At 37.3% G+C, this 23,118-nt stretch overlaps 1 protein-coding gene across 1 annotated transcript; it reads right to left on the bottom strand.

Moving 5' to 3' along the window:
• Positions 1 to 4,519: 4,519 nt before the first annotated feature.
• Positions 4,520 to 20,934, bottom strand: LOC118797381 (dehydrogenase/reductase SDR family member 12). Its single transcript, XM_036556720.1, has 10 exons — positions 20,844 to 20,934; positions 19,454 to 19,587; positions 17,858 to 17,940; positions 16,320 to 16,415; positions 15,494 to 15,575; positions 13,829 to 13,890; positions 13,503 to 13,607; positions 11,433 to 11,523; positions 7,778 to 7,915; positions 4,520 to 5,420 (listed from the first exon to the last, which is right to left on the bottom strand). Exons 1-10 carry the CDS (start codon positions 20,897 to 20,899, stop codon positions 5,287 to 5,289), a joined length of 981 nt encoding a protein of 326 aa, XP_036412613.1. The 5' UTR covers positions 20,900 to 20,934; the 3' UTR covers positions 4,520 to 5,286.
• Between the last annotated feature and the right edge of the window lie 2,184 nt (positions 20,935 to 23,118).

Genomic DNA, 23,118 nt, shown 5'->3' with positions numbered 1-23,118 from the left:
ATTTCTTGTAATAACTTACTGAGGGAGCTTTTAGGCGCATTAAACTCTTCAGAAATCTAGTTTCTTTCGCCACCACTGTGAACTATCCCGACTAGATCAATAGTCGTTATACATAAATTTTAAGTTATTTCACTCTTTTCAAATTCAAATGCAAATTTGAAAATGCTAATTCAGTTGTGTATTTACAGTGGCATTTCTGAGTATAATGGCTGGGAAAAGTTAATATGGAAAAGCAAACTGCTTTTGACATTTCATTTTCATTGTCTTAATGGTCTGACTTATTAAGAACAGAATAACAGTTGCCTATTTGCAACTGCGTTTCCTCATTGTCGCTCTGCCAAAATAAAAATGCAATTGCAATCCTGTTTGTCAACAATGCTTCCTGTCAATCAAACACTGTGGGCAGGACCTCAGTGTTTGTGCGGTACTGAGCATTAGCAATCACTGTGACATTTTAACGCTCGCCAACCAGGCCGAGGATTATTCTGTCGGAGGAACACTTTTCCTGGATTATTGCTACCCTGCACATTGTAGTTCCTTGCTTTAACATACCTGTTAAAAATAATCAGCAGTTGTTAATGAGCTGTTCTGTGTGGAAGTGATTCTTTACTGATTAAGAGAACTTGTGGCTGCACAAACACCAGTGTTGTTAGTGACACTGTGACCAGAGACTCACAGGACTGTCTGAGAAACAGTTTTAGTGCTTTCACTGCTTTAACACAGCCATTACAAATAGTCAGTGGTTGTTAACGAGCTGAGCCTGGTTTCCCAAAATCAGCTTTTTGTAAGGTTACTCCAGGACCAGGGTTGGCTAACCAACAGTGGCCACCTTAATAGGAATATCCTTCATTGGCTGTCCAGGTCCTCCAACAGTCCTGTGAGCCTCTACCCAAAGCCAGTCTCAGTGTCACTAAAATTGGGGCATATGCAGCCATGAGCTCTCCTAGTCAGTCAAGAATCACTTCCACACGAAAATCACTTTGGAAAGGATTATCCTCGGCCTGGTTAGCAAGTGTTAAAATATTGCTAGCTGTGATTGCTAATGCTACAGTACTGCCAAAGTTTAGACTTTTTCGTAACTTAAAACACACCCGCACTAAAGTCTCTCCTGACGTCCCACCCACAGTGTTTGATCAACAGGAAGCCTCGTTGATGCTGAAAATGCATTTTCATTTTGGCAGAGCTGAAGCGTCACGATGAGGAAATGTAATTGCAAATCAGGGCTTGTTATTCTGTTTTTAATATGTCAGTCAAACCATTAAGACAATGAAAATAAAAGCACTTTGCTTCTCCATATTAACTTTTTTCCCAGCCATTATACACAGAAATGCAAATGCTAATCCATATTTTGCTTTTAAATTTGAATTATATCTTAAATAATGCGCACTCATATGGGAAATGCAATTGTAAATACACAATTGAATTGGCATTTTCAAATTTGCATTTGAATCTGAAAATATCTGGAATATGCTGCCATATGAGTTTGTGCTTTGCAATAACATTTGTTTGATAACCTTATGACTGTCAGATTTACACAGTCTCAAAGGCTCATTCTCATAAAGCTGCTATTTCAAAAGGATTATTGTAATTGTACTGGAGCAAGGAGACACACTGAGAAGAAAACCACACCCAAGCACAGATTAAAACATTTAGTTTTTATCTCCCTACACCTCCTAGGAGACTCGTGCAAAAAGGCCAGCACAAAAACACACACGGAACTGTTGATTTAAGATTTCTTTTATTTCAATGTAGACTTAATGTAGATTCATTTTACAGCATAAAAGTAAATTAGTTCTGAAGGTAATGAGCAGAATGGGTTAGTCCAAATACTTCAGGTAAAGTAAACAAAGGTCAGGTTCTCCAAAACCGTCAAATTTATTAAAACAGTGAAAAACAATAGGCCAAAGTACCTGAAAAAAAGTTTTTTTTTGTTTGTTCATTGGTTGGTTTGTTGTTTTGTTTTCTTCTCTGTTTCTGCCAGCAGTATGTCAAATTATTGATTTGGTCTCTTGAAATTTTTCAAAAAATTCACTTAATATTTCAAAAATTTTTCTTTTCTAAAATACATTGATTTAGTATCGCAATCAGGGATGGGCAATATGATATTTTATTGTTGTGATAAGTTTTATTATCTTGATACACAGTATGCTTTTCTGAGCATAACATGGATATAGTCAGTACTTAAAGAACACAGACCAACTGCATGTTTTATTACAAAGAGATCATAGTTAGTCCTGTTTTAGGTTTTAGAGCTATACAGAATGAGAAAAATAATAAAGATCATTGGCTGTTTGTAAATGGTGTACTACTAGTGCATCATCTCTGTGTCAAAATATCATGATAGACATTGTGTATCATAACTGTCTTTGCCGTATAGCCCACCCCTAATCTCAATACTGATTTATTTACTCAATGACATAGAATCTCAAAATAGTGACTTATTCAAGCTGGATTACTTTTACTGGAGGAGGTGTGGTAATAATATATGGGGATAATATGGATAATAAATAGCTGATTCATATGGGACAACACAGAGAGGTATGCATACATATTTCTTTTGCATAGTGACATGCAGAATACGTGCCAAAAATGAAAAACAAAACCTTTATAACGTTGTTTTCACGTCGCTTGACCTCTTTGCTGAAAAACAACAAATGATTGCATTTAAAAACGAAATGCTAAATTCATGTCAGAATTGAATGAAATCCACTTTAAAATGTAATTAAAGGACATCAGTATTGCTTTCCACTGTGCAGTACTGTAAATGAAGATTCCTCATTGAAATGCAATCATAAGAGTAAAACAGTGAAACGCAGTGCGCACATGACACTACCTTTCCATAGGTAACATAGTGTATGTGCCAAAATGAACAGTAATACCTCTACTACAGTGTTTTCAGGTCACTGTCCTTATTTTTTGTACATCTGATGTATTTGCCTCATTAAAATAAAACCAAAACAGTGAAATGCAATGCACACGAGCATTAGCATTTAAACAGTAACATAAAACAATAAACATACCAAAATGAAAAATAAAAGATCTATTATTATCTAGTACTGCACAGTGGAAAGCAATATAACTGTGCCTTTTTTACATTTCAAGGCAGACTGTATTCAATTCTGACACCAATTCAGCGTTTTGTTTTAAACATGCAAATCTTCATGCATTGTTTTCCATTAAAGAGATCTAGTGATGTGAAAACAATGTAATAGAGGTTTTGTTTTTCATTTTGGCACGTATTCTGCATGTCACTATGGAAAAGTAACATCATGTATATTATAATTTATGTTTTTCCACAGTAGTGACTGCTTTCAATTTGGCAAAAATTCCTTTCTATAGGATAAAGGATCATTATTTCCCCAAATTACCTCAAATAGCCTGGATCGAAACATCATTATGTGGACATTTACCTCAGCATTATGCAACAGGCGGCACACTTGGGAAGAATAACAATACATTGTGTGGCTAAATGGCACCAAAAAAAAAGCAACACTGGACAAGACATCTCGTTTCAGCGATGCCCGTTATCAACAATTCCAAATGATGGAGGCAATGTTCACGTGAGTTGCTTTGGATTTCAGTAGTCATGTCATGAATTTGAGAATTAAGGAATTGGGTCAAATCAAGCTCCATTTAGCTGTTTGCATTTTCTTCAGGTCGCAAAAAAAAAGAAGGCACCGTTTTTGTTTTTCTGTTAACCGGTTTTATTATTACATTACTGTGATGTTTTGTTATTACATTATTGTGATGTCAATTTGAACAGCACTACTATTACTGAGGAAGCTCAGAGTTCAGCAAATTATAGATGATGATGATTCACTCTGGAATTATTACTTATTACTTATCAGACTTCTAAAAGCTACAGACATGGCAGATTCATAATGGATTAAATCTCATCAATAATCACTCCAATAGCAGCACCTCCCTAGGTAGAACTAATTCAACTCAATAGAACTTTAATATCTCAAAATAATGACTCCTTCAGTATTTTGTTAAAATAATAAGTTATTAAATTTCAAGAAAGTAAATAATTATTTCAGAGTCATTATCAGCACTTTGAGAAAACAGGTCATTATTTCAATATGTTAACTTTGTGAGGAAATAAGTGAAAGTTTTGACATATACTGCCAGAAACAGAAGAGAAAAACATCATACGCTATTTTTTTCTCCTCTGCTTGGTGTGAATGGGCTTCTGTAGCTGGGTATGAGACTGGAAAACAACCATTTTGTACAAGCAAACATTTTATGTGGGTGCTAATTAACTAGTCATTTAGGCTTTAAAAACAGACCAGCAAGGCAGCTAAAGCCATGTGGTAAAAAAATAACACTTCAGTTTTTTGTGTTTTTCTTTTCTTTTTCAAGGACATTTTATTTATTTTTTTATTTTTTTTACTTTTCTCAATATGTTGTGCAGGTTTAGACCTGGGCGGTTCCCAGAAGTAGCATGTTCATCACACGATGCTAACCACGCAACACTATTTAGCACTTCGGTGCACTCAGAGAACACTAAGTGACTACACGGCTGGTACTTTTGAATTGTGGTCAGAGAGAGAGCTTCAGTGTTTTACATCAGCCAAAGTTTACTGCGTTCCACCTCAGCAGCTCAGGTAGGTTCTCACTATATATATCTGTAATATGTGTAGACATTTCTAGAGTAACGTTTGCATAAATATACGATAATATATACTTTTATATGCACAGTGGATTGTGAAGAGACCAATACTGTGATTTATACATTATTTATCACACCATTCAAAACCACTGAAATGATTCTAAATATGCATGCAGTGTGCTGGCTGCCTTATAAGAGAGTGCCAGTGCAACCACAGCATACAAGCATTAATCGATCAACTGTGTATCTTTTGTTTTGCATTAATTACATCAGTGTTTTGCGGCCAGACATCTGGTTTTATGACCTTGCAGCTGAGATCATCTAAGGACATTTGGAACATCAAAGTTGTTTTCAGTTTTCTTTCTTGACATCTTCATGTTTTAATATGGTAGTAATAATACCACAATCAAAAGTGTTGTAAATTAGTTTTGTTAAGTAAGTAGAACCTCTGAAGGTTCTAACATGTAGGAGTAAGCTACTGATGCACTTCAGTGTTTTCCCTTCTCCAACACATATGAACTCACCAGCTAATGAGGCCACCTTGGTAACATCATGACTTAAACCAAGTGTGTTGGTGCAGAGAAAATACTAATCAGTGTTATACTGTGGTCCTCCAGGCCTGGATATAAGTGACAGCAGAGTAGGATATGAATCTCAGCTATTTTGAGCACACCTCAGGCATTGGCTGATAACCCACTGGGCCTTACGGCCAGGGCGAGGGTCTTCAATTGACCTATGAAGACCTGGACGTCCTCCTGAGAGCTGTGTGTCCATGCCAAGGGCAGGTGAGTCGGAACAATTCTCCGATCTGAAATACGTAATGCAGAGAACAATGAGCAAAAGCTAGCATGGCTAAGTGTGATGTCAGGCAAATTGGCGATATTAGCTTGTTAGTCGTGTTAGAATTTGGATCGGTTAGACTGTGTAAAAATTACATTAAAGAACCTAACCAATGTAATTTGTACTGTGTAGTCCAGTATTGTGCAGAAGTCAGAGACCACCCTTGATTTTTTTTATTTTCTGTAAAAATAGCCATTAAGTAGAGGTTATTCATTTTTCAGGAGGAAGGGGAAAGTAAAAGGAAAATAAGTGGGGGAAAAAAACAAAACTGGACTAAAAAATTATTATTGTTCCCACTGCAGCCTCAGCTTTCTGTTCCTGGCTGACAGAAGTGGAACTTGACGAGGTATTCTGCTATTGTACGCCATCCGCCTCAAGGTTTGATGTGTTGTGTGTTCTGCCCACTGCAATTGTACAGAGTGTGGATAACTGAGTGACCATAGCCTATCTATCTATCTATCTATCTATCTATATCTATATATCTATATATGTATATGTGTGTATATACACACACCTTTAATATAAATAACTTACATTAAATAACATTTATATTAAATGTGTTTAACTGATATTTAACCTAACTATTTTAAACATGACAAATATTACAATCTAAATATCTAAATATTTAGATCAAGCTCCGGCATAATGCATGACTGATGTAGCCAACATAGCTAGCTAGATATGTTTATATTTTCAGTGTTCAGTGTAAAACGCTTCTCTTTTTGATCATATGGAATTCAGACTACATTCAATTTAGTTCAATTCAAAGTGATCTTTATAGGGCTTTTTACAGTGAGTAATAATTCTTGTTGTGGACCATGAAAGCTTTTGGTGTGGGTTATGAGGGCGGTGAGTTGCATAAAGTTGAGAACCCCTGATATTAAGAAAATGAGACTCCTAACCACCATGCAAGACCTGGCAGATCATCAAAACTGTCACCACCCAATAAACAGCAGTTAAACAAACAAAGAAAAACAGAAAATGTGTGAAAGAAGGAAGCTGATGGTGTTCACAGAACAAACATTAATTTAATGTGTTTGGTATTACTCAGATTGTGAGAAGCAGAAAATGCAACCAACTTCTAAGACTGAACACTGAAGATGTGGGAAAGTCCCTGCAGATTTCTTTGAAAAATTGAAAGCAAGTCTCTCAAAAAGACTGGAGCTGTAATAAAGGCATAGGGTGGATATACTAAGTACTTTAATAATTATTTTGAATGAAAATTCAACCGATAAAGGGTGGTCTGTGACCTTTGTGGAGTACTGTATGTGTCCAGTTATTATCATATAATATTAATATCATACAGTCATGCTTAACTCAGGCAGTGTGTTCAGATTTTAAACACGAAGATATTTTCTAATTAGTTATTACAGTCTCTCTCAGAGATATGCTGTATTTTTGTGGCCTGATACAAAATAGTAATAGCATAAACTGTGCATTGGTGTGTTGTTTATTAACAATTATTATTATTTTGAGGAGTTTACAGTTCAAATGTGCTCAGCTTTTCTCGTATGCAAAAGAGTGGGTGCTTAAATTACATGTTCTGTTGATTTTCTAAGTGAAAATAAGTTAACATATCCTCTACAGAGAACACACTTCTGCACATTTTAATGCACACTTACTGTTTATTTGCTAAATTTAACATAAAAAACAACCATTTTGCAAACGTCTATGCACTCACTGAGCACTTTATTAGGAACACCACCATGTATCTACATTCTTTGTCCATTTTATCAGCTCCACTTACATATAGGTGCACTTTGTAGTTCTACAACTACAGCAGTGCTCCTGGAGTTTTTAAACAGTGTTCACTCACTGTCCACTCTTTTAGACTCACCTACCTTGTTGGTCCACCTTGTAGATGTAAAGTCAGAGACAATAGCTCATCTGCTGCTGCACAGTTTGTGTTGGTCATCCACTAGTCCTTCATCCGTGGTCACAGGATGCTGTTGGCTGGATATTTTTGGTTGGTGGACTCTTCTCAGTCCAGCAGTGACACTGAGGTGTTTAAAAACTGATCCACTTGTACCAGCACAACACACACACTGACACGCCACCACCAAGTCAGTGTCACTGGGGTGCTGAGAATGATCCACCACCCAAATAATACCTGTTCTGTGGTGCTCCTGTGGGGGTCCTGACCACTGAAGAACAGGGTAAAAGTGGGCTAGCAAAGTATCCAGTGAAACAGATGAACTACAGTCAGTAATTGTAGGACTACAAGTGCACCTATATAGTAAGTGGAGCTGATTTTAAAAATGCATAATAATTCAAATGCCGAGTCATTCCGGGTGGTTTGATGTGAACACACTGTATCATACACACCTTGAAAGAAGAGTCCGCTGGCTGTTTCCATAGCAGGCTTGGACACTGCGAGCCAGACGACTGTATCCGCTCCTTGCGCTGCCGTCCGCAGCCTGTCTCGCATCATCTGGTAGAACTGAGGCATCGCCGTGGCAACCGCTGAGCCAGACACATCAAGCCAGAGCTTATGAGTGTGCTATTCCACAGCACCGCTGGTAAACAACTCTAATACTACAGATTAATGCGATTTAGAGCAGGGTGGAGTGGAATTCTGGAGATTATAGAGATTTATACACGCTGTGACGTCTACTGTACTGCTGAGCACGCACAGGATTTCCTTGATGTTAACACTTCCAGAGAAAAGCGAGAAAAACTAGAAATCTTAAAGGGGAGGAATTTCTTAGTAAATGTGTCATTTTTGAACAGAAGCCCAATTTGGGGGTGGTTGCAATTAGTAGGCCAGTAATACTGCAACAACAAAGTCACCAGCTGAAAAGTACAGTACGTATGCCTGCTCTAACGGCAAAACGAATTCTGCAAAGGCTGTGGTGCTGTTTCAGCTATTCCTGATGAACCCCCTAAGAAGGGCTTAATTTAAATATTCAGTAGATGCAGTATAAAGTCATCGTGTAGCAAATAAAATCTCAAATAAAGCCATTACATTAGCATTAGAAATGGTGAATATTCAGTATCTGATGAATCTGATCAGATTCTGTAACGAACATAGAACAGAATTTCACAGAATTGTTTGTAGCATAACATGATTAAGTAAAGTAGTTCACATCATATCTGCAGCCAATTGTAGCCTAACGTTAACATCAGAACAAGCAGTATTGAAGCATCACAATACCCTTCTTAACAACACTTTCTTTTACGGTCCCCTAGGTTCTACGGTATTGACTGGGTAAGTGTGAGGTACAAACTCCAATGTACTTGGTAATTATTTTGGCTAACATTTTAACAGTTTAACTAAATTACACGGAAAGGCCCAGCATGTTTTAGGTATTTACTAGTTATATATGTGGAACAATTTCCAAAGTGCTGTGTAATTATTTTGTGTAAAATGATAGCAAGTAACTAAACAGTCTGACTAAACTGAAATACCTGGCATGCTTAAAAGGTTCTAACTACAACCCCAATTCTAAAAAAGTTGGGACGCTGTATAAAATGTAAATAAATGTAAATAAAATCACAACAGAACACAGAACACATATCAGATGTTGAAAGTGAGACATTTTACATTTCATGAAACACACTAACTCATTTAGAAGTCGATGGCAGCAACGCAACTCAAAAGTTGGGACAGAGGCACCAAAAGGCTGGAAAAGTAAGTGGTAATAATAAAAAAAAAAACAGCCAGAAGAGTAATTTGCAACTAAAAAACATGACTGGGTATAAAAAGAGCATTTTAAAGAGGCAGAGTCTCAAGATGGGCAGATGTTCACCAATCTGCAAAAAACTGCGTCTAAAAATTGTGGAACAATTTCAGAAAAATGTTCCTCAACATAAAATTGTGAAGACTTTGGATATCCTACCATGTACAGTACATAATATCATCAAAAGATTCAGAGAATCTGGAAAAATCCCTGTACGCAAGGGACAAGGCTGACGGTCAATATTGGATGTACGTCTTCAGGCCCTCAGGCAGCACTGCATTAAAAACAGGCACAATTCTGTACTGGAAATCACTGCATGAGCTCAGGAACACTTCCAGAAATCATTGTCTGTGAACACAGTTTACCGTGCAATCCACAAATGCAAGTTAAAGCTGTATCATGCAAAGAAGAAGCCTTATGTCAACACGCCGCTGTCTTCTCTGGGCCAAAGCTCATTTAAAATGGACTGAGGCAAAATGGAAAACTGTTCTGTGGTCAGACGAATCAAAATTTGAAATTCTTTTCGGAAACCATGGACACTGTCCTGCGGACTCAAGAGGAGAGGGACCATCCAGCTTGTTATCAGTGCACAGTTCAAAAGCCTGCATCTCTGATGGTATGGGGTTGCATTAGTGCCAATGGCATGGGCAGCTTACACATCTGGAAGGCCACTATCAATGCTGAACAGTATGTAGATGTTTTAGAACAACATATGCTCCCATCCGGACAACGTCTCTTTCAGGAGAGGCCTTGCATATTTCAGCAAGACAATGCTAAACCACATACTGCATCCATTACAACAGCATGGCTTCGCAGAAGAAGAGTCTGGGTGCTGAACTGACCTGCCTGCAGTCCAGACCATTCACCAATAGAAAACATTTGGCACATCATGAAGCGAAAAAGAAGAACATTCCTCTCCCAAAACTCCAGCGATTGGTCTCCTCACTTCCCAGATGTTTACAGACTGCTGTTAAAAGAAGACGGGATGCTACAAAATGGTAGACATGACCCTGTGCCAACTTTTTTAAGATGCTTTACTGCCATCAAGTTGTAAATGAGTTAATGTTTTTCATGGAATGGTAAAATGTCTCACTTTCAACATCTGATATGTGTTGTGTTCTACTGTGAGTAAAATATGAGATTTGCAAATCATTGCTTCTTTTTTTATTAACACTTGTTTATTTATTTACACAGCATCCCAACATTTTCGGAATTGGGGTTGTATTAAGCTGCTAAAAGCATTTAGTCAAATATCACAGTAAATGATAACTGTATGGAGTAACAAGGTTGTAAATACAAACATACTGACACCAAATTTTGCTGTAATGTCACGTGTTTAAGTGAGAAGGGAAATTAAAAAAAAATCCAGCACTGTACCAGCTAGTTACAGTGGTTTGTTTGGGTGCCCTTGGTTAAATGACATGGTTTTTTGCTTTTCTAAGTGAAAATGAATCAACATGTCCTCTACAGAGAACACATCTCTGCACATTTTAATACACAAATACTATTTACTTGCTGAATTTCACATATTGGAAAAAACAACACTGAATGTTTAATAATTTTCCAATATGTTAAACTCAGCAAAGAAAATTGAAATTGTGCACTAAAATTGGCAGAAAAATGCCTTAAGTTTGTTCTCTATAGAGGATGTTAACTTATTTTTATATTGGAAATCAACAAACTGTGATTTTTTTTTCTTTTCACATATGACAGTATATGGGTAAAAAGGTGGTACAAAGACACGAGTCCTATATATTACATACCTGCCTATTAGAAATAAAACTAAAACTGGGCAGTAAATGAAACCGTGATTCTTACTATGTTTATACTGGGTCCTTACCATTTAATGCTTCCATTTTATGATTTAGATTGATTTATGTTTGTATTTACCATTTCTGTCTAATTTAGTTCAGCTGTCTTAAACTTACCATCAACTTACTCAAAATAATGACCCAGTACCTTGGAGTTTGTACCTCACACACCCAGTTAATATCAAGAATTTAATGAACTGTATAAAACAAAAAAAAAAGCACCCCATTCGTCTAAAGAATCCTATTTTCATGCAATATTTGATATATTTTAAAAAGGCTGTTTTGTATTAGTCATGTTGGCTATTTACTTCTCACTGTTGTTTGAGTAATTTAAGTATAGTACTCTTAGACAGCCATCTTTCAGTATCAGTATTGGTACTAGAAAAGACAAAGTGGTATCGTACCATCTCTTCTTAGCATATAAATCAGTTAACATGTGATAATAGAGTGTTATTAGAGTATTAAGTGCTGGTACAAGCCCATTGATACCTGGAGTGTCCACCCAGCCTGGATGCATCACAGAGAAATGGATCTTGGGATGCGCTTTAGCCCAAACCTCCGTCATCACCACTTGCTGCCTCTATAGACCACGACACACACACATACATGCTTGCTGTGATCTTTCAGGTTTCATAGATAGCGGTGGAAAGTGAGTGTTTGGATAAAGGTCATCATCATTACTCTGTTCAGACTCAGCTGTGTCCAGCAGTCACCCTGTGGCGCTTAGTGTCACCTGTTGCTTGGCAACTGCCTGGAGGGGAACAGAAGCGCTTCTCTCTCCGCCTGTGGGAGGTTACATTCAGCACTTCCGGCAGTGCAGGGTGGCATTTGCCTCGTTAATGTGATTAAAAAGTCAAAACATAATAAAAGACACCTCGCCTTTCTGCTTTTCTTACCTTGAACCCTTAGTTAAAGGAGACATAAAAATAGACTCTATTTTCTTACTCTGTTTCTAAGGTATTAGACGTTCCTGAATTAAGTATAGGCTGTACGCGTCACTCAGCTAATTTTATACAGAACTCAAGTTAGTGCATATATATCTGTGCGTATGTGTGTATATATCTATATCTATCTATCTATCTATCTACTATGTCTATATCTGTATATTTATCTCTCTCTCTCATATGTGTGTGTGTGTGTATATATATATATATATATATATATATATTATTTTATTATATATATATATATGTATATATATATATATATATATATATAATTTATGTGCGTGTGTGTGTATAGCAGTACTGTGCAAAAGCTCCCATACCCCAGGACCCGCTGACAGCTGCAAGAGCCACACATGCTGAGTGTCGCGAGTGACAGCGGGGGGAAGACAACAGCCATGAGAGGCATAAAGGCGGCGCACAAGTCCCGAACTCCGCCTCCCAAGCCCCGCCCCCTGTTCCACAGCAAGGTCGCTAGATTATGCCTCACGTTTGATCCTGGTGGCCAAGCTGGGGAGCGGTGACGAGGAGGCGAAGCAACCAGCTCTCTTTCCCTCTTGACTTAGGCGCTCTTTTTCTCTCTCTCTCTGTTCCCTCTCTGCTCTGTTTAAAGGTGCTCATGCAGCCTGCTCTCATTAGGGGGAAATTTGAGCACCTTTAATAGGAGCAGAGAGGGAACAGAGAGAAATAAAAAGAGGGACGAGCAGCAGCAGTGACAGACTGCAAAGCTGAAAAGCTCAAGATAGATAAGGACTGAAAAGTCTAGCTCTGACGCCACTGAAATGTGGCCGGCTTTGGTTATGGGTGAGTCGTTTTTTGTTTGTTTGGCATGACAATGAAGTTTGAAATGACTAATGCATATGTTTCTCCTGCCTCCAGCGTCCTTTATTTGCCCAGTGTAGCACATGGTGTGCTACAGTCAGAAACCACCCTTTGCTTATTTACAAATTATTTATTTTCAGGTGATGTTTAGATATAATCAATTTACATAAGGAAGGGGTAAGTCAAAGCAAAATTACTGAAAAAAGTCAGGTTCCCAAAACTGGAGTTAAAAAAAAATCATTAAAATCCACAGGTGTTTCAGTCCATCCCTCCACTGAGAAAAGAACACTCAACACTGTGGGTCTGAAAGGATATGTAGCTGTTTAAGAAGCTGTTACTGAGAAAAAGAAAAATGATACTGTGAGTAGTTGTTGAGGTTTCTATGTAATTTTCTGTTCAATATATTGCTTCTGTGGGAAGAAAACCTCCAAATCTCCAAAATGATAACTTTATAGGAGAAGGAAAAACATACTTTACTTTTAATGTAAGTCAATGAAACCAAACTTTTTTCCTAGTAATTTTGGGCCATTTCTTTCAGTCCATTCATCATGAGATTTACACACAATGTACAGGGCAACAGGCACTTTCAACTTATGTCAACAACTGAAAAACTGACAAAAATGGACAGTGATATATTTTCTGCTGTTTCCTGGATGCTGACAAATGAAGATAAATGAAGGGTGGTCTCTGACATTTGCACAGTGTACTTTACATCTTCAGCATTTACATTTTTACATATACAGTGTTTAAGTGTAAATGCTTAGCAAGTTTAAACTCTGCAGCAGTTATATACCTTGTTCTGGGCGCAGACCATTGTGCCATCAAAGGTCGTCCTCTCAGTCTGCAGGTCTGTTGGGTTCAGTTTCTGTACCAGCATGCCTCCTGAAGACACAGTGATCTAGTGTGACAGAAAAACACTGCTCCTCAGTTCATTTTATTTGATTTTAATTAAAGTACAAGAGGGAAATTTTAGAAATACCCAAATTACAGATATGAAAATAACACTTTGTATGCTAAGAACATCGATCCTTCTTTCTAACAGTGAAATCTTTTATGTGCAAAATGTACAGAGGGAGCACAAATAAAGTTTCCTTTTTATGCAAGTAAGCTTATACTCACAACTCTTGGGTCTCTGCTCTTCTCCAGCAGAGGAATCAGACACTTTATGAGAACATAGACACCTAAACAAAGACAGTGGAGTTTTTACAGAGTCACTGGTTTACTCAGCTTTGAAGCCTTTGATATATGTTGTGAATGGGCCTGCACAATACATTATTTGCTTTCTTGGTCTTTGTAATGGTGACATCACAGACGGCTTCTATATGCAAATTAGCCCTCAAACCAATCCTAGTGTTGTGTTTCTTTGGGTGAATCAAGGTCATTCATGGTGTTGAGATGTAATTCCACAAAAGTCAGTTATTTTGGTCAAAATAATGCAGCCTAATCTTGAAGGTCACATTATTCATCCATTATTTATCCATGCATTTCAATAGATTGTAGTGTGTAACAATATAATAGCAATGGTATTATTGTGGCTGTATTGTGGATCTGCTTCTTGTATGACTTAATTTTCCCCATGTGGTGTGTGTGTATATATATATATATATATATATATATATATATATATATATATACACACACACACACACACACAGTTTGGTTTGAAAGACGAATGAAGAAAAAACAGCCTGCTGCACTGTTTTAGATCACTCTTCAAATTTAAGCAAATATGTGACATTGATCTCATAAAAACCTTGTGTATTAAAAGGTCAGATTTTTTTTTTCAGTCTTATCCTTTCCACTGAAGCTCGTGTTCAGTTGACTCTCAGGTGGATTTTTTCTACTCATCAGAGACCTTGCACAAACTTGTGTGGTTCATGCTAGCTAGAGTGTCATTGAAAGCAAAAGATGTACATATCAAATACTAAAAAATTCTGAAATCCATGTTAATATTTCAAAGATTTAACTTTTCAATTTTGTATTAAATTAGAAACGAAAGCAAAAAAAAATAATTTTCATATATACATATATATATACATATATATATATATATATATATATATATATATATATATATATACATACACACACACACACACACACACACACACACACACACACAAATGAACCATCCTCCGTGTGCTGCCAAAAACAACTTTAACCTGCCGAGGCACGGACTCTAAAAGCCATTGCCATAAAGAGGTGTACCTTGTCCGAAGCAATGCTTAGGTAGGTGGCATGTGTCAAATTGATGTCCACATGAAAGCTCCAACCCAGGACTTCCCAGCAAAACATTCCCGAAAGCATCACATTTCCTCCACCGGCTTCTCTTCTTCCCACAGTTCCATCATTTCCCCAGATAAACGGTGAACAAGTGCCGGCTGTCTATGGACCAGGACATCATTTAAATATTTCTGTACCTTGTGCCACAGTAGCGCTTCTGTCAGGTTTGGACCAGATGGGATTGACTTTATTGCCCTCACGTTCGATGACCGTTGGCTGCACACTATTGCCGGTTCATGGTTTATCCCTTCTCAGACCACTGGTGGCGGGTACTTACCGCTGCTGACCAGGAAGCTCTGACCCAGTCGTCTGACTTTAACGATCTGGCCCTTGTCAAAGTCACTCAGGTATTCCCACCTGCCCATTTCTCCTGCATTCAACATGTCGACTATGAGAACCTTATGTTCACTCACTGTCTCATATATACGCCAGATCTTGACATGTGCCATTGTTACGAGATAATCAATGTTAGTTATTACACAGGTAATATACATGCCTTACCCAGAGTGTTGGTAGCAAAATTTTTCTCCAGACCATCTGAGGTCAGTTCCCTCTGGTTCACCATACAGCCAGCGTTATTAATCTGAGAGAGAGAATGGGGAGCAAGAACATCAGGCTATAACCATGGAATAACCATGATTTTACTATAAATCCAACAAGACTTGTTTACTTATGTTATGCGATACAGTTTTTTTTTTTTCAAACAATTGCTTATGTGACTAACACAGAAATGAAAAGTTACAGGGAAAGGTATAGTTAAGAAATCCTACAACTTATCCCTGATCATCTGGCAGTAGCTATATTAAGCATATATTAACCAATGTGTTGAGTACTTTTGTTGAGAATTGAGAATTAAATTTTTTATTCAGAAATAGCCAGTTTACATATATTGCATACATTGCATGGTAGCTATAGGTTTGGGTTAGCAAATCCTAAATTTAGCCAGAGTATTTCTCCAAGACGTAAAAATTGTTAACTTTACAAACACAGAACTGGTTGTACTGTTAAAGACACACAGTTATGGTAATGACAACCCATTATATCATCCTAATTATAACCACATTGTAGGAATATGTGTTAATATTAGTAAGATTATAATTAAATTCTTGAACTTCACAATGCTTAAAGAAATCGAAGAATGTTATGGATTAAGCTCATTTTGCATTCTGTGTTGCACTTTTCATGACAGATCACTACAAGGCATTTAGAGCCTCTGGGCCAAATGTCACGGAATGACAGAAACTTTATTACTACCGTAAGTGTTTATCATTTAGAAACTTCCAAATCTTGTTAGATGCAGGAACATAAGCCATAAGCAAGAACTAACCAGAACATTGAGGGAGGTGTACTCTTTCTTGAAGGCCTCTGCAAACTCCCAAACCTTTCGTGTCTCTGACAGATCCAACAAGTGGACATGGATCTCCTGAAATAAGATGCATAATATTTATGGCTTAGTCAATTTAACAAATTATTATTATGTCCAGAAATAATGAAGGAAATTTTTTTTCACAGTAAGGATAATAACTGCATTATACGCTAACACACTGTTTAATGCACTCTGAAAAAACAGTTTTTTCCATAGGCTGAACAACTGTGGGAAGATTTAGATGAAACCTACAAGAACATATCTCATGTAACAAATTGCACACAGTAAAGTCTTTATTTCCCAGAAATTCTGCATGTTATATGATCTATAGTTGCAAATATCATACTCTGGATGATCACAGGATGGACAGTATGGAAATAAAATGCTTTTTATATGCTGTACAGTTTGATGCAACAACAGCTAACAGAAAAACAAAAATTAAAACATAAAAAAACTGTTCTCCAAATCAATGCAACATTGTTAAATTGCTTTCTGTGTAAAACGTGGTAGGTAACATCACTAAAGTTACTAGTGCTACATGAAGAATCACGTTTTGTAGGCTGTAAATTCTCCACAAGGGGGCACCATTAGCAGTCAAATAGCTTCTGATGCTTCATAAGAGCAGTGCTTTGCATCAGTGACACTGTGTGTCCTTATTCAGCCTAACAGTAAACAAAAATTGCTTGCCGTTCTGATGTAAGTAGCTATGACTATTTCATTGCTTTTATTTTGCATGATCGTGAATGGGGCTTGTACTTTTGGTGTTTTTTTGCTATTTACTTAGAAGATGTTATTTAGAAAAAAATGAGCTAGTTTTAAAAATGTTTGTACTTGTGACACGTCCAGTTAGAGGCACTCTAATTTAATTTAGCATTATATGTGGCTTTTAGAGGCATTATATGCTTCAGATGTCTGGTTCCCATCACCGCCACTGTGAATAATTCTGACTATAAATTTCTGTAGAATTAAGCATTTCTCATCAAACCACTCTGATTGGCTTTGTTTACATCTTCATGATTTCATTTGATGAAGTTTTGAGCTGATGGAATTAAGCTTTCAATATAGCGGCCGCAAGAAAGAAGTCAAATATGTAAGAATCTTTAACTTCAACTAATAACTCTGCAGTAGCAACGATCCTTAACACTTCAACAGGTGGTCTTATTTAAATCTGTCCATGGTTGTGATATCACAACCACAATGAATTTAAAACGAGCTGCAACTGTATGGGCTGGGGATTGAATTGTCAAACATAGTACATCAAACTGCTTTAAAAAAAATGTTTGGTTTAAGAGTTTTGGTTTCCACAATCTGGCCCCCTAGTGTTGCTCCATTCTCTGCTTTTTTTTTCATTAACTAATGCCATAAATTACCTTTACTTTCACAGACTTATACAGCAAAGACATTTCATCATGTCAACATTCTTGTCCTTTTTTCTCCATTATTGTGGAGATTTAATTATTGATATATTTAATGACCGTGTCCTAATCCAGTATGCATACAGTGTTACCGCTCTCCCTGACGATCTCCTCTCTGGCAGCCTCGGCCCACTCTTTATTACGGCACACTAGGTGGACTGTTCCACCTGGAAAGGGACACACAAGGAGATAAAGATCAGCTGCATATCTAGAAGTAACTCCCACAAACTAGTGGTCCTCATTTTTAATCCTCTAGTACTGTACCATTTATTTGTGTTTTACCTGCTCTAACAAACCAGACTCTTATTATCAATTACATTAAGTGAGCAAGGCACCAAGATTTTTTGCCGATTATTTTTTGAGCTTTTAAAAAAGTTCAACAGTAAAAATAGACTTAACTGTACACTAGGAAGAAGCAAATAGAAGCATGCATAGACTTACTCAAGGATGTCAAGCTATGTTACTGCAAAAAAGAAGTCTTTAAAACGACTTTTTTTTTAAAATTAGAACAACACTGTGTGTGTGCATATACAGTCTAATGCAACAGTCTGAACATCCCTGATTATGTTTTACTGATTTTCTATATAAAAGTAAGTGAACACAACCTCTACAGGTGACACACTTAAATGTTTTCTGCACATTTTAGTGCACAATTTCAATGTATTTGCTTAGTTTAACATATCGGAACACACAGGCACCGTTTATGCTGTATTTTTCCCCATTATGTTAAATTCAGTAAATAAACAGTAATCGTGCATTAAACAGTGCAGAATCATGTTCTCCGGAGTGGATGTGTACTTATTTTCAGACAAATATTTGACTAAACTTTTGCAATCCACTGTAAATGTATGTAAACTTGTCCATTAGGCATTCTTACTGTATGAGAGCTCAGTAGGAGAATTAAATATTTGCATATTTATATGTAAACCGCCAACTAATCACTGTCGATTCACTGACAAAGTCAATTTTAATCAACACTTTTTTTTAATACAGTAGTTTAATCGAGTTTTCGTGGCAGGATTTGGACTGAGAGTCATTACAATCATTACTAAATAAACTATGAGACCTTAAATGATCAGTGACCATATGCAGTATTTAAAAGTGCAGATTTTCCTACATTTTGTGCTAGTATTACTATTATAACAATTCTGACACTGTGAACGGAGCATTTCATATCAAACCACTCTGAATGACTTTGTTCAATCTTATTTTAATGCAGAAATTTTGAAGAATTGGTGGAGTTCCCCTTTAAAGCAAGACAGAAATTCATAGAAAAATCTGTGCAAAGGTTCCCTTACTGTGCAATACGCTACAAGTGATTAAGAAAGATTAACATTATTGCAAAGGATACACGGCATCAGTTACGCAAGAAGGCCTCAATACAGGGCTTCTATTTACCACACTTTAGAATTCAGTCCTCACATAGGCCTGTGCGAACCTCCATAGTTACACATTATAAGCTCTGCAGTCAACTGATCAGTCAGCCTACCAATTAAAAAAAAAAACAATACAAAATAATATGATCTTATAAAAGACACCTTATATAGTCCAATACCAGTGCTTTAAAAACACCTAGCAAAAGTAGTGATCAGGAGAGAAAATCTAATTTACAGTGGTTTGACATTAAATGCAGTCCCAGGTCTCAGTGTTATTATTACTTCTGTAAATCAGAAGACAAACCTTTCTTTGCTATGGCCATGGCTGCCGCTTTCCCAATACCGCTGTTGGCTCCAGTGATCATGAATGATCGGCCCACCACTGACACGTCCAGATCTTTGGCCACAAAGTTTTTGGAGGCTGCTTCATGTCCAGCCCTGCTCCAAACATAAATGAATGAATGAAAGAATGAAAGAGTCAATCAAGCAATCAGCTGATCCACCAAATGATCAAAAGTACTAGTAATCCATGCATCATAAATTCAGACCTGATGATTCGGGCTATCAATTAGGGATGTCTGATGATATCGACGTCATATTGCTACATATTTGCTTAATAAAATATCAGAATCTGACAAATGTTTAGATCTGACTATGATTTGATGATGCATATATAGTGTTGTGTGAAAGCAAAATGAAATATCAGCATTTTATTAATTTTACTGCATTTGTAACCAGTGCATCCCTACTATAGAACGAGATATTCTTGATCTACCTTGCTTTAGAACATCTATGCACATTCATCAAGGCCAATATTCCACTAATGGATCAAATCTGGTGTTTTACTCCAACTATGGAAGGTTCTCACCTACAGTTGAAAAATAAATGACCACTGCTTGCTCACTTTGTGGATTAGACAAATGCTCTGCACAGGGGCCTATTCATGCTATGACAAGGCACTTCACAGCGTAAGATGCATTTGTCAATAGCGCCCATTGTACCAAGAAACTGACCTTGCACCAAGACAATGAATAAGGAGTTAGGAGTGATGGCCAAAGCTCTGCACAGATAGACAAATTGAAAGGGGAATTCCACCATTTTTTCAAAAATTCTGCATAATTCAGTCCGTGACTGCTACAACACAAATACATCCATTTTATATACTATCCACAACCAACACGTGTCTTCTGAGTTTTATACCCAATGTTGATGACGGTAAAATAATAATAATAATATATTGTTCCTATCACTGTGAACAATTTTGGCTCTGTAAGTTTCTGTAGAACGGAGCCTTTCATATCAAACCAGTCTGCATAACATTGTTTACATCTCAACCACTTAATTACGTAGAATTCTTGAAAAATGGGTGGAGTTCCCCTTTAATATTAAGAATTTGCCATTGCTTCCCAAAATATGAGCCATGACTTGCAAAAACTTAGCAATGAACGCTGCGTTAACAAACTCCAAAACTTTTCAGCACACAGTTAACAACGGACAATAATATTTATGTAAAGTCACATGTACTGAGGAAAGACTTGGCGCTGACCTACATGAGCAACTTTTATACAAACTCTCCACTGAGCTAGACTAACATAAACTATCCACTCAGGGAAAAGGAAAAGAAAACAACAACAAAAAAAAAAAACAATGACACTAAAGGATACTGAAGAATCTATGGCCAGTGTGTCCAGTACCTCGTATATTCCCGCATTCCTTTGATAAACCACACGATATTCCTGTACAGAGACATTGCACAATACCCTCCGTTCAGCTCCGCAGAGTAACTCGGAGTGCCTGTAATGTTGTGGGTCACGTGTCAACTGTACTTCAACCTCACGCCCTCTATCGGCCAGAATGTGACAGGACAACAGCTCCAGTCTGATTTCAGTTAGCCTACTACATTATACCCTACAGTTTACTGACTGTCGGCTACGAATTTAACGGATGGAATTTATGTAACGTATAAGTTCTCAGTGCACAGCAATAATTCATTTACACACGTGGGTTGGGCGAAATACTTTGAAAAAACAGTGATGGCTGCACACTGAAAAAACACTGCTAAATGTATTCAGTGACGTATTTCGAATCCATAAAAAGTAGCTGTTCAGGATACATTTAGCATACATCTCTGTAAGTGTCATGCTGTCTCCCCCGCTCTGCTGAGCGCTGAGTTCATTGAAAAACAGCAGGTAATTCGGCCCGTAATTTTCTCAGAAGATGAGGGAAAAAACACCACAGGGCCGATTCGGACGGAAATCACAGGAGCACCTGCGAAAGAAGAAAATCACCCCAGGACCCCATGTAATTTTGCAAAGTTGCCAAAAGGTAGTTAATAAAATCTGGCAACCTTACTGAAGAATGAGGTTGTGACAATCTTGTTCAGGCAACGTAACCAGCACTTCTGACGTTGTGTGTTTGCTGAGTGGGGAGACTCCCGGTGTTCAGACGAATTGTGCTACCTTGTCAAAATGTCCTACCGTACTGCATATTTTAAGTAGCGCTCTACATAAAACTGTAGGTAGGATTTTGATGGCCTAAATTATCCTATTAGAAAATGCCTCCTGTAGTGAAATCTCTAGGTAGGATAATTTGATAGCCTAAATATCCTTATTAATGACGTTAAACGTTACCAGCATTAAAAGAATAATTCGAATATTGTGATCGCCTAAATTACACTATCAGGGTGGAAGTAATAATATTAATCGGAATTTGCACTGAATTAACGTTAAAAACACAATAAACCGTTTGAATCATTAAATTACCAAGCTATAGAAATGATATGGGTAGGACAAATTGATATAACACCCTGTTTCCGGCTTGAGCGATGTTTTGTCGAAACGGGTACGTTTTCTCTCTTGATGGGTGCGTCAGAGGTGTTACCCAATCAGCAGCTTGATGTGCGCAACTACTTAAGACGTTAGAAGAGGTACTTTGAAGTATAAAACACACATTTAAACCCCTTTCATCAGGCCCTGAAAAATCTAAAAACCTAAAATTAGGCTGCCATAGTTGCAACGCTTGTGTAACACAAGTGTTCAACGCAACACCGTTTCCGTTTAAATAAACGTGTTGTTACGTTTCTAAACGCAGCCCTGGAGTTTTGAGCCCGTTTTCTCTGTTTTTTTCTTTTTTTTTTCTTTTTTTGCTTTTTTTGCGCACTGAATTATCCTCGCTTAATGTAGCCACACAGTTGACAGTGGGCTCCACTGACGCAATCCAAGTCAGGTCTGTTCCCTCTAATTCGAGGCTCGCGCGCGTGCACGAGGCAATTAAGCCCAGAGAGTCGAGTGCAGATACAGCGATATATTAGCAAGAAAAACATATTTGAAACACTCATAGACGTTTAGTATGGAAAGTAATTAATACTTAATACAAATAACACTTAATACTTGAACTTTATACTATAAAACACTACGAATATTCTAGATTAAAACAACTTCAAACGCACCCTGCTAGAAAAACCAGCAAAGAACAGCATGGCTTGTCAGCAGCAACCAGCATATGTTGTGGTTTGGATGCTACTATGCTGGTCAGCAGCGATGGAAGCTGATGTGCTGATCACCACGAAAACCAGCATATGTTGTGTTCTGATGCTGGTATGCTGGTCAACTAGTGTATCCATTGCTCCTTTGAAATAACGGGGTTAAGTAAATGTGTAAATGACAGCAGGTGAAGGTGAAACACAAAGAGAATTTCAAAATGGTGAGTGTAAATCCAGATAATTATTTTATACAGAATATGAATCAATGTGGATAAAAACCAAAATAAGGATTTTTTTAAGACAATCTTCATTGTTCTGAAGGCTCTGTTGCATATTACAGTTTACCATAAATGATGCAAGACACATTTTGAATTTGTATTTAAGTCACTCTGCAAATGCAACCAGGCTGCATTCCCATTTGTTACAATAAGGCACAAAGGAAAACGCTAAAAAAAAATCACATTGTTCCTTGCTGTTACTCATTGGCA

The sequence above is a fragment of the Colossoma macropomum genome, unplaced genomic scaffold (assembly GCF_904425465.1).
Source record: "Colossoma macropomum unplaced genomic scaffold, Colossoma_macropomum, whole genome shotgun sequence".
Taxonomy (NCBI): Eukaryota; Metazoa; Chordata; class Actinopteri; order Characiformes; family Serrasalmidae; genus Colossoma; species Colossoma macropomum.
This window is presented reverse-complemented; position numbering and strand designations above follow the sequence as displayed.